The sequence below is a fragment of the Lissotriton helveticus genome, chromosome 7 (genome assembly GCF_964261635.1).
Source record: "Lissotriton helveticus chromosome 7, aLisHel1.1, whole genome shotgun sequence".
NCBI classification, from domain to species: Eukaryota; Metazoa; Chordata; class Amphibia; order Caudata; family Salamandridae; genus Lissotriton; species Lissotriton helveticus.
The window spans coordinates 132,349,568-132,367,851 of record NC_136068.1 but is presented as its reverse complement, the minus strand read 5'-3'; the positions used below and the strand labels follow the sequence as shown (position 1 = coordinate 132,367,851).

The following is an 18,284-nucleotide window of genomic DNA, read 5'->3' as shown; positions in this document are numbered from 1 at the left end:
CAGCTATGCTGTGATCTCCACGTGGTTTAAAGGCAGGTTACCACCTATGTAAAAAGCCCCTTTCTAAAAACAGTTTCGCTTTCGAATTCAGGCTGTTGTTCTGCTGATGTAGCACAGAGAACAGTAACAAATAGGCCTTATGTGTGTTGTACCTACATTCAACAAATCAATGGAAGTTTGGACGTGATACGGCTTCTGCTACGATTCACCAAATCGGTCAAGATCCACATCGTGTTAGGAGTTTTGAGGGCTCTTTACGTGCCCACAGTATTATAGGAACGTGTAATCGTGCACGCGATGAGATTAACGGACGGCACGTCAAGTCGAACTGTGTTAAACATATCGGCCATCTTGGAATGGAGTACCGTCTATCAATGCAAAGTGGGCGAAGAGAGAGAGAGCGGACTGGGATTCTGTTTTGTTATTACTCATTTGTTACAGTTTTAGTCCTTAACATGATAATTTTTAAATTATTTTTTTTGTCGCAAAGTGCCATTCATTACCTTTTTAAAGAAAATTATTTGTTTTATCTGAAAGCATTTTATTTAAACATGTTATACTCTCAGTAACGTTATTTCATGGATTTCATTGTGATCAGAGGATAGTAGCAGCATTGCACGGTTGCTTAAGGAAAGGCATTGGAATGCTAGTCCGTCTTTCTACTACCATGACAGACAGTGGCAGGGTTTGCCTAGAAAGCTGAGCAGTGACTGTGTAATTGTACAATTCTGCGCATTTGGAAGAGCTCGCTGTATTGTCACTGCTGCTCTCCAGTACCTTTTCAGTGGTCCGAACATGGCTCCAGGGCTGCAGCTCCTCTTCGCCTCTGTGGCCCAGGAGATCACGGTGCCGCAGGACGCCTTAATATGCTTCGTGCACTGGGAGTTGGTGTCGCAGGGCTATGCGTGTTTGGGGGCCGGGGACAAGGTGAGTGGTCCATTCGCCACCGGCTGTGTTAGCACTCCCACTTTTGGGAGCTTGCACTATGCAGCCCTTTATATAGTATTTGACACTCGCCCTGGTAGAAATATAATTAGCCTTATAAGTCCATACACCCTCAGATACCTATGGAGTGCCTCTAGCGTACATATACGCACTTTCCATTGGCATAGCTGGCAAACTTCCACATTGTTTGTGTGGCATAATATTTTCAAGGTTTCAGTGTGCTTTTGCGTGACATTCCTATAGATATTGTGGGACACTGTTAGTGTCACTGTCTCGAGTTAAAATTAATGGAATGGGATAAATATGAGAAAGTTCCACATTTGCGCTCCCCGTACATCTGGACAAATTGCCTTGCATTTACTGCAAAACCTCTGAAGAGCTTATGGACGGTCACTGACCTCCTCCCCATAACTTGATCGCATTGAAGACAATTGTGGCGCTGTGATATTAAACTAGTAATTTAAACCGGCTTCAGGGACTGAACCTGTTTTCTCAAGGCTGCTTACATTTCTTTAAGGTACACTCAATAGTTGTTAGGTCTTAGCTCTAGACAGCGCGCATAAGCTGTCTTGAGACAGGTTGTATCTACATTGTGGGCTTCAGCCCGCCCATAGGCTTCGATTTGCTGGCTTCATCGTCATGCCATTATTCATTCTCCCTATTTGTCCATGGCATGCATGCTTCATGCGTCTTCCAAGGTTTCGCCCCCCCTAACAGCAGGTGCCAATTACTCCTAAACATACGTAGTGGCCATTTTAGGGCATTGTTTTGGCACTAATATAGACAATATTCCAATCTGTAACTTATTTCAACAACACATACGATTTTGTGACAAAAATGTGTTCTGGTCCACTTCTGTTCAAGGAGGGCGTTAACTTGCAGTGGCTAACTACACTGAGGATGCTGACGAATTTCTTGGCTGCGCTCGAGAACACTGAGGGTGCAGGCGATTAGCATTCCTGGGCGGCAACCCAAGTGGAATACATTTAAAAAACATGACAGAGCTTGCATCGATATCTGCATTTGAGAGAGATGTTGCAAAGCAAGTTGTCTAATTAGACCCGTTTTTCACGTCATGTCAAGTCCAACCCGTTTTTAATGTCAAGTCTAACCCGATTTTCATGTCATGGTTATTATACTGAAAAAAATTCAGTTCCACGGTCCCATTTTGTTCGAGATTGCCTTAGTTTGAATACTCATTTACAACTATGTTATCCAGTTTCAAAATTACGCACTGCAGCTAGTAGTACATGCTCCCATAGGGAAATGTGAGTTGGTGTTAATCCCTGCACCCCGTGCAGGGATTAACAGGGGGTACCGTAGGTACCCCCTCGGCCACCAACCCTCTGCCTGCTTGGGGCCCCCAAACACACTTTCCGACAGGGTTTCCATGTCAGAAAGGCTGGCTTGGAAACCCTGCTGGAAACCATGCATCATAATCTGGAAAGCGTAAACAGCTGTCCATTTGGAGTTCGAGCCGGTTCCGAATGGCTGACAGGAAGCCAGGTGGAATGACTGGCATCATAACAGGCCTCTAGTGTCTGAATTGCCCAATGTGAAACCATAAACTTGGGATTAATCCTGACTTCCCAGCTTATCCAAATTGTGTGATCCTAGGCAATTATTTTATTTCACATTACCTCCTTTTTCTTCTTCACCACATATGAGGATCTCGAAATGCATGACTTCTGGATCTGTGCTGTACAAAGCCTTCTCCAGTGTGTGTTATAATAAACTATATGTTTATCATGTATAATAGAAACCCCGGACTCCAAAAAATTCACATGACAATTCACTTGTGTGTTCATACTCCATTGTTCTCAGTGTGTAGGGAACAATGAATTTTTCTCAATGCATGTTTGAACATTATCACAAAAAAACATACTTCTCAATGCACTGATACTCTAAGGTACTTAGGTGAAATGATTCTGCATGTTAATGAACTATTAACAGAATTTATCATACTTTTAAAGCAAGATGTCTTTATAAATTATGGTGTTCCTAAAGTTAAGTGCTTTAGGACAGCTTAGTTTTTTCCTTTCTTTAATGTCAATTAACCTTTAAACGAATGCTTGCAGGTTTATTTAACATATGTTTTATGTTAGTCCTGAGTCACGTAAACATTAGTACCAGTGCTGCTCTTTACCAGGGCCCTCATGGTGAGGTCAAGAGAGCCGCATGTGGCCCCCGGGCTGTACTTTGAGTATCACTGCTGTATTAGATGAGTATCACTGCTGTATTAGATGAATTCTAACTGACTTATTTTTCGGAATGGCGCTATATACACTCTAGTAGCTAGGATAAAGCTTGTTAAGGACGACTCCCTTGTACAGTGCCTTTTTAGATTTCAGTGTCTACCATTCATATTGAAATCACCTTTTTACTAAAATCAACATTTGATTTTATTCTTCATGTGCACAGGAGAGTCCACATGGGTGGCTAGAGGGAAGTTATGTGACCCATTAGAAAAGATCAGGTGGACTGTACAAGAAATTGAATAACTTCTCCAGTGAGCTTTACTCTTGTTCTCATGTGGGTTGTTGCCCATTGAAGGTAGTTATTTTTTAGTTATTTGATCAAGAACGACACAGAATTGTGGATTGACTGGTTTTGCTAGCAGAATTCATAAAATTCTCAATTTTTCAAAAAGGTTTACATCAAAGTCATGACAGAAGCCCTTCGCCCCAGTGATAATCAGTTGGAAAGAAACAAAAAAAATAAATAAGAGAAACTGGATGTTTTCCCCTCAGAAAAAACCCTACCCTACCCTCCCACGGGTTGTCACTCTGGAAGTACCTGAACGGATTAAAACAAGGGTTTGCGAGAGGTGGATCAAATGTTGGAGGACTTCTTAGTGTTTGAAAAACGTCAAGAGTTCTACAACGCTAGGACCTGTGGTAGTTTACTTTTTTTTTTTTTAAGTATCCGCAACTGGCATTTAAACATGTTTGTTTGATACAGTTTTACCTCACCTTTCCCATACCTTACTATTAATCTCTGTACTTATGATATGATGAAAGTATTTGTCAGCTAGAGCTAAATATTGAGCTGTCTCGGACAGACTGGGATGATTTAACATTTTTAACTAATCAACTTCCTGTTAATTCAGATCTTCTGCATACTCCATACTTTTCACTATAAAAACTATGGGCCAGATGAACTTCAGGAACAGCGATTTCCTATTTGTTATTTTCTACGAATCAAAATTAGAAAATCGGTATACCTAATGTATGGAATTTTAAATTATCGGTTTCCTATTGGGGTGCAAATCGCCTTACCTCCATGAATATTAATGAGGTAGGTCATAGTTTGTGGCACAGTATGAAGATGGATTAAACCCGGCTCAGTTGACTGGGGGTGAGTGCTTGCAGTGTTCAACACTCCGTCCATCATCCCCTTTGGTTTTACATTATGGATGATAGCCAACACAGACATAGAGCCAGTAGACCACCATGTCTGTGATTGCCTTTAAATAAAGCAACCTTTTTTCCTTTGAAATTCCGGAACGAATTTCAAAAGAAAAAAACAAAAGTTTACAAGAAATTTTTTTAAAGTAGGAAGTAGTCCGTGGGACAACTGCCTCCTGGTTAGAAAATTTTTTTATTTACATTCTCCCAGGCTATGCCTTCCCATTAAGAATGAGTACCACTGGGGGCGTGGCCAACTGCTGATGGAAATGGCCACACGGTAGCTTAGTTCCGTCGCACCACTCCCTAAGCATCCTAAAAACATAGATTTGCACTGAGTTGACACACGGAGACGGAGCTCTCCTGACCTCTGAGGCGCGCCCTGCAGCTGTATGGACGGCTGCCTCCATTCACTGCGCCCTGGCGTAGAAAACTGGCTGGACCTGACTGCTGCGGCAGAGGACGTGAGGCGTGCTGCTTGGGCCCCTGGCTGCACTCAGCAATCGACGCAGCGGTGCATATCCTGGGCCCGCCTCCTAGTTGAGGGGGCCGAGCTGACTTGACTACCGGCTGCAGCTCCTCTGGTGAGTTCTCTGCCCCTCGCGCCCCCCCCCCCCGTGGCACGGGCTGGATGTGGATCATGTCCTGTGGGCTTTCTGTGGCCCGTGGAGGCACCCGCGGCAGCGGCTTAGAGCCCAGATTTCCAGAGGCAATAGGAGGGCCCTGCATAGCAGAAATTGGCGCTGTTTGACCTGTGGTCTACCAAAAATGGGGATGGCTCTAATCAGTAAGGCTGAGCAAAATATAACCGTATAACAATCACAATTGCCAGTACTGATAATTATTCAAAAATTGATTTGTTCCAGAATGTATACTACATACACATCCGAAAGCTCGTTAGTTGCTTTTATTTGAATTTTTCATTAATCATATAACCCAAGGAGTTTTTTAATACATAATCCAAAGACAAAAAGAACAATTCATGTTCAATGTTGTGTATAGTTGAGTTATCCGTCAAATACTAAATATTGTTTAGACTTTTTGGCAGCCTGTTTGCTACACCATAGGTTGATTCCTATTGTTGTGGTGTATATATGTAAATTAGGATGTATGAATGTGTAAAAATGTGGAATGATGATTTTATGAGTGCTTGAGTAAGTGATAATTGATATACTTGTCCCCCAAATCATTGTTGATGTAAATTGTTCTTTTTGTCTTTGGATTATGTATTAAAAAACTCCTTAGGTTATATGATTAATGAAAAATTCAAATAAAAGCGACTAATTAGCTTTTTGATGTGTATGTAGTATACATTCTGGAACAAATCAATTTTTGAATAATTATCAGTACTGGCAATTGTGATTGTTATAAGGTTTGACCTGTGGGGCAATTCTCAGCCCCCCCCCCCCCTATCTGCATTCTACAACTAGCGGGCGGCTGGCCCCACAAATGCTCCACATGCCGGGCTGCGGTGAATTAACGGCGCTCCAAGTTTTTGGGCCACAGCGAGGGACAGGGCTTGTAGAGGGGCCTACTCTCCAATATTTGCTGAGAGTGCGTGTGCCTGGTGCACTACAACTTGACGCTGTGGTGCCGACTTGGAACCTACTTTTGCGGATTGGCCTCGTGAGGAGGGGGGACACACCGGATGGGCATTGGACCCCTTGTTCTTCTCGGCAGGGGAGGCGCGAGACGCACAAATACTTGATCCATCCTGGGAGCAGTGTCTCTATGAGTGGCAGCCAAGACCACGGGAGACCGCAATAGGTTACTGCGGGTTTTCTTCTTGACGAAAGTCTGACTACAGATGAGACCCCTCCCGGGCCCCGAATTTCTGTTTAACACCACAGTCTGGTGTTTTTTCAGTGTTGTGTCCGTAAGTATACCAACACCACCTAGCACTACAACACACCTTAGCGCGTGTGTTGGATACTCACATTCACGTGGCTTGATTTTTGCCACACTCGCACTATTCACCCGGTCCTGACGAAAGCCTATTCACATGTTTTTTCTGGGCTGAAACATGTAGACCAGTATTCGACAACCAGGAGTAAATCTCTCCATCAGTTGCGCCATTTGTTTTTACTGTATCCTGGGCGGCCACTAAAAAATATATCAGGCAAGGATACCCAGAAATATTTTCAATCCACACTACTTCACACACATACGCCACGCCCACTCTGCTGTAATCAGGTGTTGTAGCACCTCCGGGGGCATTTGGCCACCCGGTTGGGACCCCAATGATTAAGCACCAGGTTGGTGTGTGAGGGGTCTTTTAAGAAAACCTAATGGTCCCCTGACATTGCTTATCACAACAGTGAGATTTGTTAGTTTTCTTTCCAGTGGGTTTGTCCACATTGTTTTCCTAATTATTGAACTGGGGATAGGGACGCACCCCAAAATTTCCTCTCTCTCTTTTGTTTATATAGACATTATGGACTACCCGCTAAGGGCGGGGGGGGGGGGGTTGAAATCTTCATCCTGGGTCCACCAATGTTGTGCCTTCCTACCCTGTAAGGGCTCTCTGAGGGGTGATTCCTCGGGTGGCTGCGAAGGCACCAATACTGCATCAGTGCTCTCACCCAACCCCCCCACCCCCTTCGGTGTGCGCATCCTCCTGGAGTGTTTCACTCATCGGTCTGGGCCCAACTGGCAAAAACCGACAGGCTGAAGAGGGCCTAGTCCCTCTCACAGATGGTGGTGAGTAGATTGGACGACCTGGTCCCACATCCTGCACACCCCACACACCGGCTACAGTATGGCGAGTGGCTGCAGCGGCCGTGGCGCACTCCACGCTGCAAGACATCTCAACAGCCATAACGACGGTGTGCACCTCTCTGGAAGGCCGCATCGATACTGTCGCCTCAGAGGTTTCCCTGATCAGAGCGGACCTGCGGAAAAGGGCCGAGCGCCTCACCGAGGTTGAAGTCACGACCAAGGACCTAAAGATGGATACAGACCTCCTCAAACACCAAGTAACTGAACTCAAAACCAATCAAGATGTGCTCGAACGACGACTACGAAGGCCGAATTCGACACAACAACATTCGCATACTAGGTGTGCCGGAAAAGGCAGAGGGGCAAGCAGCAGACCTGTTAGTTGAAGATCTGATATTGCAACATCTCCAGCCAAAGGGGCTGTTCAAGCACTTTTCCATCGAAAAGGTGCAGAGACGCCATACTCCTAGCAGCGAGAGCTGCCCCACCGATTGCCATGGACAATAGTAAAATCACTTTCTTTCCAGTTTTCATGTTACGAGTGCAGAAACAACGTCATAGTGTCCTGAAAGTGAAGGGAGCACTGCGGGATCAGGAAGTTAAATACGCCGTACTGTTTACGGCGAAGCTGTGAGTGGAATCCGAGGGGAAAGTGTTGATTTTTTTTTTTTAACTAGACCTGAAGATGCATGGGACTGGCTTGATGGCTGGCGCACGGTCAATAAATGGACCCGTAAACCACACTGTGACAATGGCAATAAGGACAAGTCGAGCCGACAGCTTGGGTCCCTGCCGAGTGATGAATCGACAACGAAGAGTTTGGCGGCTTAGAGACTGGTTGATTGCTAGTGTGTGACGGAGGCTTCTAGTAAACGTGGCCTAAGCTACCAAGGGCCTACGGGCACAGGCTGCTTGGCGGTAAAGCTGTCTTGACTCAGGACTTTTTATATAACTTGGTGTTACTGCTTACAACTTTAATGGCCGTGCTTGCTTCCTGCTGAGGGGTATTGTTACTTTTGTACTATTTGTACTCTGTTATACCTTAATCCAACGATTATGGGGCTAATTTATTTATTTATTTATTTCACAGTTTTAATGATGGGGTAAATGTGCTAACACTAATTTTTGCCCAGGGAGTGAGGTTGGATCACGTTCCCTATTGTTTAAAGGGTGGGCGATAGGCACTGCAAGTTTGGGTTGGCAGGAGGTTCGGTGCCCGTTGTGTAGGGAGGCAGGGTGGGGGAGGGATGGAGGTGTTTTGCGGATGGGGGGACTTGTTTCACTTGTTTTTATTGTGATGGCGGTGATGCAAGATATACTATGCAATCGGGTACACCTAGGGCTCACAGACTCGGCGTATCGAAATTTGTCTCACACACTCGAGACACGGGGGATGGCGCACCCATTTATTCCTGTGTGTCAGACCGTAACGTAAAAAGAACGCTCCGCATCATTACTTGGAATGCCAACGGACTGGGGGATAAACTCAAGTGTGGGCTAGTACTCCAATACCTCATGAGACAGGCCCCGGATATCGCATTCCTCAAAGAGACACACCTCATTGGTAACACCTGCAAAGCACTGGACTGCTGGGGCTATAGGTTAGTGGCACACACAGGAATTACGACTGCCTCTAGAGGTACTGGTATTCTTGTTCGTAAAAAATGCCCATTCATAATACAGAATACTTGAATTGATGGCCAGGGCAGGTAGAGGGCAATAGCGGGGTCTTGGGAGGGGAACCCCTAAATGTACTTTCCATCTATATTGCTCCAGTGCTGAAGGCAAACACGTTATCCGACCTGGGTAAACTCCTGCTGGATCTTCCGGTTGGTATCCTGGTGATGGGAGATGACTTTAACCTTGCGGTGGATGGTCTGATTAACCGTCATCCCCCTTCCTCCTGGCGTTTGCCTAGTGGACCTCTGGTGCCATTTTAACCCCCTGAAATGGGCTTTTACTTTTCACTCCGGGGCCCATGGAAGTCAGACCAGAATCGACCATATGCTCACACATACTGATGATCTTTCCTACTTTACTGGCTCTAGGTCCGTGGCATGTGGTATTTCAGATCACTCCCCTGTTCTTATTCAACTGACCCTGCCTCAGGGCCACCGTCACCTCAGCCTCTGCATAAACCCATTGAGCCTGAAGATCCCACAGTTCCGAAGTGACCTGCTCAAAGGAGTGACTCAATACTTTACTGAGAACACACTTTCAGTTCAATCTCACTGCATGCTGTAGGGGGCCTTCGGGGCGGTAATCAATGGTCAGGCTCTTTCACTGATGGTGGGACACAAGAAGGAACGGTTGGCTAGATTAGACACCTTGGAGCAGGAGATTAGGGATTTAGAAGATGAAGTGGCAACCAGTGACTACGAACTGCTCGCTCACACTTTAGGTGCCAAACTCCTGGACTATCGTCAATTAGCGATGGAGACTGCCAAGGCGAAGCGCAAAGCGACTCTTCACAGAATATATGAGTTAGGTGACGCCACAGGCAAAATGCTTGCCTGGTGAGAGAGGCGGGAAACCGCTCAGAGATGGGTGCCCGTTATTGAGACGGACGCGGGTGAACGGGTTACGGATCCACAACACATTGCTGAGGCCTTCGCCTCCCACTTTGCCTCTATATATTCCTCCGCCACTCATACCACTCTACAAGACTCCAGAGATCTCCTGGCCACTATCCCGGTGGGCGTACTTACCCCAGATTACAGTGACTCTTTGGAGGGTGACCTTACGGAAGAGGAACTCGTGACTGCCATTAGCAGCATTAAGTCGGGCAAGGCCATGGGCCCCAATGGGTTCCCAATAGAATTGTTGAAGCTAGTGACCTCCAAGATAACTCCTGCTCTCCGGGCTCTGTACTTGGAGTGTTACCAGACAGAAAATACCCCCAACAAATCTGTTTTTTTTTTCCCCCCAGATTTGTTGCTGGCTTCAATTGCTGTCATACATAAGCCGTGCAAACCAGTGACGAGATGTGAATCTTATCGCCCCATCTCGTTGCTGACGGTTGAAGTTAAAACCTTGGCCAGGGTATTGGCTAATCGTCTAATCCCAGTTATATGCAAGCTGGTGCACCCCAATCATTCATCGTAACTCACTCAAATGTTCCACCTATGAGTTGACAGACATCAAAGGGGCAGAGGCCTTGGCCTTCTGCCTGGGTATCCACGACTCTTACACCTTTTTGGGCGCCTTGATTTATCGCCCTCCAGGGTCTCCTACAGAGTTTTTAGAAAGTGTAGGTGATGTTTTGAGCGATTTAGCGCTTAGATTCTCCCAATTTACGGTGTTGGGGGATCTGAATCTACATCTAGATTCCCCTAAAGAGCCAGGAGTGGGTGCTTTCACAGACATCATCAACATTCTTGGTCTTACGCTCCATAATAAAGAACCCACACGTATTGCAGGACATTTATTGGATTGTATTTGTTCCAATTCATCTAGACTAATAGTTAAACCCCCCCGTCCTTTAATATGGTCCGACCACTATTTCATCCCTTTCGACATTACGTTGAAACATAATGCCTTGACAAACTCTACAAAAAATAGAAGACCTGATAATAATTATAAACCTAACTGGAAGAAACTATCCAGTAGACCAGATGTTGTAGGAATATTAAGAGAAAACACGCCCGTTCTTACGGGCGATACCTCCACTGATAATCAGAAATTCTGTGACTGGATAGCAACTGCCGGCACTTTATTAGGTCCAACTGGCAAGAATAATTCCGGTGTCTCCATTGGTAAAAGGAGGGCTCCATGGTTCTCGCCAGCCCTGAAATTAGAACTAGGGAAGGTAAGAACATTGGAGCGGAGGTGGCGCAGGTATTATGATGTAACTGCCCGCAATTTCTATAAGCTGGCCAGAAGGCAATATCACGCAGGGATTAAGTCAGCTAAGAAAGCCCACTATTCACAGGCTATATCTACCGCGGGAAATGGACAAAAAGAAATTTTCAAAATAGTAAACGCTTACACTAACCCTTCAGCTCTATCGCAGGAGATTCCTCCGTCTCAAAATCTTTGTAATGCGATTGCTGACTATTTTGAACATAATATCCTCGTCATTGTGAAGACTTTTCCCCCGGTATCTCCTACTCTAGGAAATCCAATATTAATGGAGGGGGTGAAGTCATTAACTAGGTCCCCACGTTTTGACTCATTTGATCCTGTTTCTCTTGATGATACCTTTAAAGCCATTTTGGCCAGCAAATCTGGATCTCCTTTTGATCCCTGTCCACCTTCAGTATTGCAGACGCTAATAGAGGTGATTAACCCTACCATCAACAGCATCATAAATTCATCATTAGCCACGGCAGAAATCCCCAATGAATGGAAGCTTGCAGCAGTCAATCCTCTCCAGAAAAAGGCCCTATCTGATCCGACCACCCTCTCCAACCTGCGTCCCATTTCCCTGCTCCCATTGGTCTTCAAACTGGCTGAAAAGTTCGTGAATAGTCAACTCACAAACTTTCTGGAGGAGAATAACATCCTGCACCCAAACCAGTCAGGGTTTCGGTCGAAACATTCTACCGAGTCTGCCCTGCTATTTACAGCAGAGACCCTACGAATGGCCATGGACCAGGGAAAGAAGGCTGTCCTGATTCTACTTGACCTGTCGGCAGCCTTCGACACGGTCTCACATACCATTTTAGTGGACCGGATGGTTATGGCTGGAATAGGAGGGGTGGTTCTGGACTGGCTTAGAAATTTTCTTAACAACCGATGCCAAGTCACAGTCCTGGGCCCATTTCAATCTGAAGCTAAAGTCATCAGCTCTGGGGTCCCTCAGGGCTCCAGTTTAAGCCCTGTACTCTTCAACCTGTACATGGCACCCCTGATTGAGCTAATCGTGTCATTTCAGATTAGCACAATCTCGTATGCTGATGACACACAGCTTATTCTGGTGTTGGATAAGGAACTGCCTGGTGCCGAGGAAAACTGAAGAATTGCCTGACGGCTACGTTTGAGTGGATGACCAACCGTCATCTCAAATGTAATTCCGGCAAGACGGAAATCTTGCCGTTCGGAAAGCAAAACTTGTTTTCCCTGAAAAACTGGTGGCCTAATGATGCTGAAATCCCCCCGAACACCATCTCGTCTGCCCGAAATCTGGGTATCAAATTTGATGACCAGCTGTCTTTTAAACAGCAGGTGGTGACCGTAGCTGGTATGTGTTTTCACATAATCAAATCCTTGAGGAAGTTTTTTGATCTTCTTCCCCTATCAGCCAGGAAAACGGTTGCAGTTGCTCTAATAACTTCAAGGCTGGACTATTGCAATAGCCTATATGCTGGAGTGAACAAGTCCATACTCCATAGGCTTCAGATGGTCCAGCACGCGACCGCCCGGCTGGTGCTACGGTGGTCCCGTAAGTCATCTGCCTCTGCCGCGCTCAATGTGCTTCATTGGTTGTCAATTGGTAAAAGGATATTATTTAAGATCCTTTTGATCACATTTAGAGCTTTTCAACAGCAAGGGCCTAAATATCTATCTAATGGTTTCAAACGGTATCATCCTACTCGTTGTTTGAGGTCTGCTGGTCAGAATTTGTTAATTATTCCCAGATTTAGTCTGGCAACTAAATGAGGGAAATCTCTTTTTGTCCTGGGCGCTAAGGCCTGGAACAAGCTCCCGCTGCACCTTCGGTCACTATCCCATGAAAAACACTTTAGGGAAAGCCCTTAAAACCTGGGTGATTTCCCTTACAGATGCTGCGTGTAGAGCACTAGTGTAAGGTATGTTTCATCGAGCTGTGTCTTCCCTCCAATCCATTTTCATCTGGGTTGGTTAAGCGCCAAGATACTCCTTGGAGTGGTAGTAGCGCTATATAAGTGTCCATTACATTACATTACATTACATCAGTCTGGCTTTATGCCCGGCCGCAACACGACTCTTAACCTCCAAAGACTCCACAGGGTAATGCGGGGAACCCACACCATTCTAGAGGATTCTGCATTGCTGTCACTGGATGCTAAATAGCCTTCGATACAATTGAGTTGCCTTCTCTTTTTGCACTCCTCGAGCGCCTGGGCTTCGGCCCTCACTTTATACAATGGGTTAAATTATTATACACGGGTCCCACTGCCCAGGTGGTCATTAATCAACACACTTCCCGATTCTTCCAACTAGAGAGGGGGACTAAGCAGGGCTGCCCCCGGTTACCCCTCATATTTGCTCTACTGCTGGAGCCACTGGCGACCTAGGTCAGGGGTGACCCCATGGTCAGGGGACTGAAGTGGACTCGCCAGTACGAGGATAGAATCTCCCTATATGCTGACGATGTCCTGCTATATGTAGCAGCTCCTTTGTCCTTGATCCACAGGATTCTGCACATCTTTGCAATCTTTAGTTCCCATTCGGGATATAATACTACTAACTGTGCAAAGTCTGTTTTATTTATGCTGTAGGGCCCTGTCCCGCGGATGTCCAAAGACACTACTATAATAGTCGCTACTGAGGGCTTCCGGTATCTTGGCATTTACATTACGCCACACCCAGCACACTTCTATAATATCAATCTTAAAGCCCCATTGACCAGACTTCGGAAAGACTTACTTCACTGGCGGACACTGCCCCTCACTTTGCTTGGAAGAGCGGCATTGTTCAAAATGCTGGCACTTCCTCGATTTCTATATGTATAGGGTCCCAGACGCCTATTTTACCAGTGTGGAGAGCGAGGTTCGAACACTCCTATGGGACGGTTAAAGCCCGCACATCGCAACACATAAACTGACCAGAGGGTGGTACGACGGAGGGGTTGTGTTGCCTGACCTGAAACACTACTACTGGGCTTCTCCGCTTGCAGTGGTTAATCAATGGGTCTTCGCTCCACTGTACGAGCCGGCGTATCGCACGGATCGGTGGGTAATGGCTAGGGGAGGGTACCAGCGCGCACTCTATTCCAGTCCTAAACGACCGCACTGGCCCCATGGCTCACACAGTGGCACTTTGGCATTCTGCAACTAAGAAACTAGGGTGGCATAAGAAATTAACATTGCTCACTCCCTTAAGGGAATCCGAGCAACTCGGCATACTGAGTCGATGTCCAGGCTTTGATAAATGGGACTTAATTGGGATTTCCTCAGTGGGGGACCTTTGGAAACGAAATGCTATGGTCTCATTCGCAGCTCTCGAAAAAGAGTAACAGTTAGCGGAGTCTGAGGCATTCCGTTACTTCAAAATCCGACACGCACTCACCACTGTTGTTGCCTGTGGTGGGGCTCTACCCGAGGCCTCCCTGCTGGAAGACCGACTCCTGACAGACCCCCTAACACGTAAGGCGATTTTGCTTACTTACCGTAAATTAATAAACTATAAATCTGACCCATTGATACGTCTCCGACAACTGTGGGAAACAGACCTGGGATATCTAGAGGACGACGACTGGCAGGAAGCCCTCTCCTCCCCCAGGGAAGTTGCCATCCCAATGCGACTACGTCTCATTCAACTTAAAATATTGCAGAGAACATATCTATCGGCACATGTACTGGTTAAGATGAGTTGTCAGCCAGATCCTGGGTGCCTCAGAGGGTGTGCAGCTGAGGGTACCTTCTTCCACACGATATGGGAGTGTCCACTACTCCAGCCTTATTGGGTGAAAATTGTCTCTACACTGGCAAGGGTCAGTGGGAAGGTGTGAGAAGTTGGCCTGGTAGGGGATGTTTCCAATTCTGGAACCACCTACTACCTGACCAAACAATCCCCTTATGGTGTCTGGTTGTAAGTCAACCTTATTAGACAAGCTATCCTAGTGGTAGCATGGACTAAGCAGCCTAAAGGCTTAACTTAAGAGGTCGTGTTAAGCGAGCTGTTTTACCACATACAATCCTGTAATACCAAATGAAGGGACACCACACAAGTATATATTATAAAAATATATGTGTTTATTACTAAAAACAATCCCCAGTATTCTTTATGAATAAAGGGGCACAAGCGTTAAATCAAAAGCACTGTTTAAACATACAAAGTTGCACAATTATGGATGAGGGCAGGGGGCCACTCAAACCATATACTAAACAAGTGGTATAAGAGAGGCCACTCGAACAGTGGTTAGGCCTAGGGCCTAGGGAATCGCTGGGAGCAGTCAGGACAAGCAATGCTGAAGTCGGGAATGGCCCTCGGGATTCGGGAGATGTGCGGAAAGCGCACGCATGCACCAATGTTAACCAATGGTGCGTAAAAGTCAAATAGTTAAAGTTTAAGGACACTTCCGCTGAACCTAGAGGAACAAAACTTAACACACAGACCCTAGAGGTGTGCACCAGTGTGGGAACACCGGCGGAGCAAAGTTACCTCACCCACAGGAAGTGGGTGCACAGGGTCGAAGTGGCGTCGGGTTTTGACACGCAGGCTCTTGGTGCTTGAAGCTGAAAGGGCTGCAGGCAGGGTGAAGACGAAGTGTCCGGTGGAGTCCAAGGGTGGACTCAAGTTGTAGAGTACCTGAAAGCAGAGGGGACAGAGTCTGGGTCACTCAGCAGTGACCAGGGTGGAACCAGGACGGAACCAGGCAATGTCGGGCGCAATCAGGTGGTCGTCGAGGCGCTTCTCTTCGCTGTCACGTGGGCTCTGGGGCATCTGCGACGTCCAGGAGCAGGTCACGATCTGTCCCACGCAGGCTCTCACCGTCGGTGCAGTCGGCTTCCGGTTTGGAGCAAACAAGCCTTGGTAAGAGCAATCCACGCGGGATTGGAAGATGGCGTCTCACTCGGACCAGGAAGGTCAGAGTCGGGGCTCCCTTTCAGGGGAGCTGGTGTGGATCTGGAGCAACCAGAATCACGAGTCTTCTTTTGTAGTTCGTCGGCACAGGGACCACAAGCCAGCTGGCAAGTGACCGGGCCAACGCGTTGAGCCAAATCGTGCCAAAGGGCCCCACGCAGCACTCGTCGAGTGTGGAGGGCTGAACTTCGGCTCAGGAGTAGCTCAGGGTGGGGGCTTCTCAAACCCCGGTGTACAGCTTCGAGGGTCACTCGTGGGCTGCACGGTCAGCGTCTCGTGGTCACTTCAAGATGGCGTGCCCCACGCTTCCGGTCGCCTCCACGGGTCTCAGCTTTGCAGGGACTGTGGATCGGGCTGTTAGAAGCTGGGCAGGCTTGATCTCGTCGATCTCAGTCGCTCGAGTTCCGGCGGGAACTGCAACTAAGTAGACGTCGAGGGCTGGATGGTGCCTGCTGCTGCAGGGTGGTCACTCCTTGACCACAAGGGAGATTCTTCGGGCTTCCACGTTGAGATGGAGGGCGAAGGGTCCAGAATATCGTTTCAAATGTTTCTTCCAGGAAATCTGATGTGCATTGGCACTGCTCCCACTCTTATTCGAATCTGGTGGGCGTGATTACCTGCTAGGTCCCCTCCTATGGGTGGGACCCAGGAAGTGGGTGGATACACCCCCTTCCTTTGATCCAGGCCGCCCTGGCACGAGGGCTGGAGTGCCCCAGAACCGGTTTGGCCGGATTATGCAAGGGGCAGCCTTGTGCGCCCCAGGCAGTGTCTGGTTTCTTTCAAACCTCCCTGCTACAATACACTATCTCCTGTCTGGAGGGCGGTGACACCCTCCTGTGACAGGAAACCCTTTGTCCAGGACCCCCTTGACTGGGTTTCGGTCAGCTCCAGGGGTCCAGACATTTGTCTGTGGCAGAGGCATCCATTTTGGGGATCTTAAGGTCTTTGGAGAAATCAACCGCATTAAAGTAAAGTAACATGTCTTACCCCTCTAGAGGGGTGGAATGCCATCCCCGTCGCCAGAACTGGCGAGGGGATGGTATTCCAAAGCGTATGACACCTTACACGACATGTTTTGATAAAGCCAAACCAGAGTTGCTAAATAACCGCGAGGATTATAAGGCACTTAATAGTATATGGTATGGCATTATCCTGAAACAGCTTAGGGATTTGTTCCCGACGGCTGCAGACAGGCTCAGCTCATGCTAGAGCTCCATCTCACATAAAAACCAAGCACCCAGCCTCCAGGATTGGTGAGGCCTGTCTATAGGAGTGGCTCCCAGGTTTACATGTGTCCAGATATAGGTTTAGACATAGGTATACTATATCTAAGCAAGGGGTGTGTACACCACCTTACCCCAGCTGAGTGATCAGCCAGTTGTGTCAACTTAAGAACCAGCCAGGGGTGGCAAAAGATATGCTGCAGCCCCTGGTAGGCCTTAGTGGCTCCTGTGCCCTGTGCACCTATAGTGCATTCTACAGGGGCTGACAAGGAGTCCATTTCCAATTGGTATGTGCCTATAGCACATGTGTCATTAATTTAGTGAGAGAACAGCAGGCTGGGGGTCTGATCAGCAGGCCCACAGCCTCAGTAGTCGAAAACCAGTGAAGCAAAAAGCAAAAATTTGGGGTGACCATAGGATAGCAGACCCTACTCTCCTACACAACCCCCCCCCAAACGCAGGGACATTAAACTAACCTTGACCAGATAAGTCTTCATGTTCTAAGTGGAAGTACCTGGAGAGACCATCTGCATTACCATGGTCAGTCCCTGGGCGGTGCTCCACTGTAAAGTCCATCCCCTGTAGGGAAATGGACCACCTGAGCAGTTTGGGATTTTCACCCTTCATCTGATTAAGCCATAAGAGGGGCTTATGGTCTGTTTGCACTAGGAAGTGAGTTCCAAACAAGTAGGACCTCAACTTCTTTAATGCCCAAACCACAGCAAAGGCCTCCCTCTCAATGGCTGACCAACGTTTTTCTCTTGGGGTTAGCCTCCTGCTAATGAAAGCAATTGGCTGGTCTTGACCATCTTGATTAAGTTGTGAGAGTACAGCTCCCACCCCCAACTCAGAAGCATCTGTCTGAACAATGAACTGTTTGGAGTAGTCAGGACTCTTTAGGATAGGTGCAGAGCACATGGCCTTCTTCAGGTCTTCAAATGCCTTCTGACAGCTAACTGTCCACTGAACCTTTTTTGGCATCTTCTTGGATGTCAAGTCATTTAATGGTGTCACTATAGACCCATAGTTTTTCACAAACTTTCTGTAATACCCAGTCAGGCCCAAGAAGGCTCTGACTTGTGTCTGGGTAACTGGAGGAGCCCAGTCCTGTATGGCCTGGATTTTGCTTTCCAGTGGCTGAACCTGGCCTCCACCTACTAGGTGGCCCAGGTATACAACCTTACTCTGCCCTATCTGGCACTTTGTGGCCTTGATAGTTAGGCCTGCCTTTTGCAGGGCCTCCAAAACTTTCTTCAGGTGG

General features: G+C 47.2%; 1 protein-coding gene across 1 annotated transcript in view; it reads left to right on the top strand.

Annotated features, from left to right (window-relative positions):
• The first annotated feature begins 659 nt into the window (after positions 1 to 659).
• Positions 660 to 18,284, top strand: part of PSMF1 (proteasome inhibitor subunit 1) — a 118,698-nt gene continuing 101,073 nt past the window's right edge. The window contains exon 1 of the mRNA XM_078651714.1: positions 660 to 927. Within this exon, the coding sequence (XP_078507840.1) occupies positions 796 to 927 (132 nt within the window). The 5' untranslated portion in view covers positions 660 to 795. The remainder of the gene's footprint in view (positions 928 to 18,284) is intronic.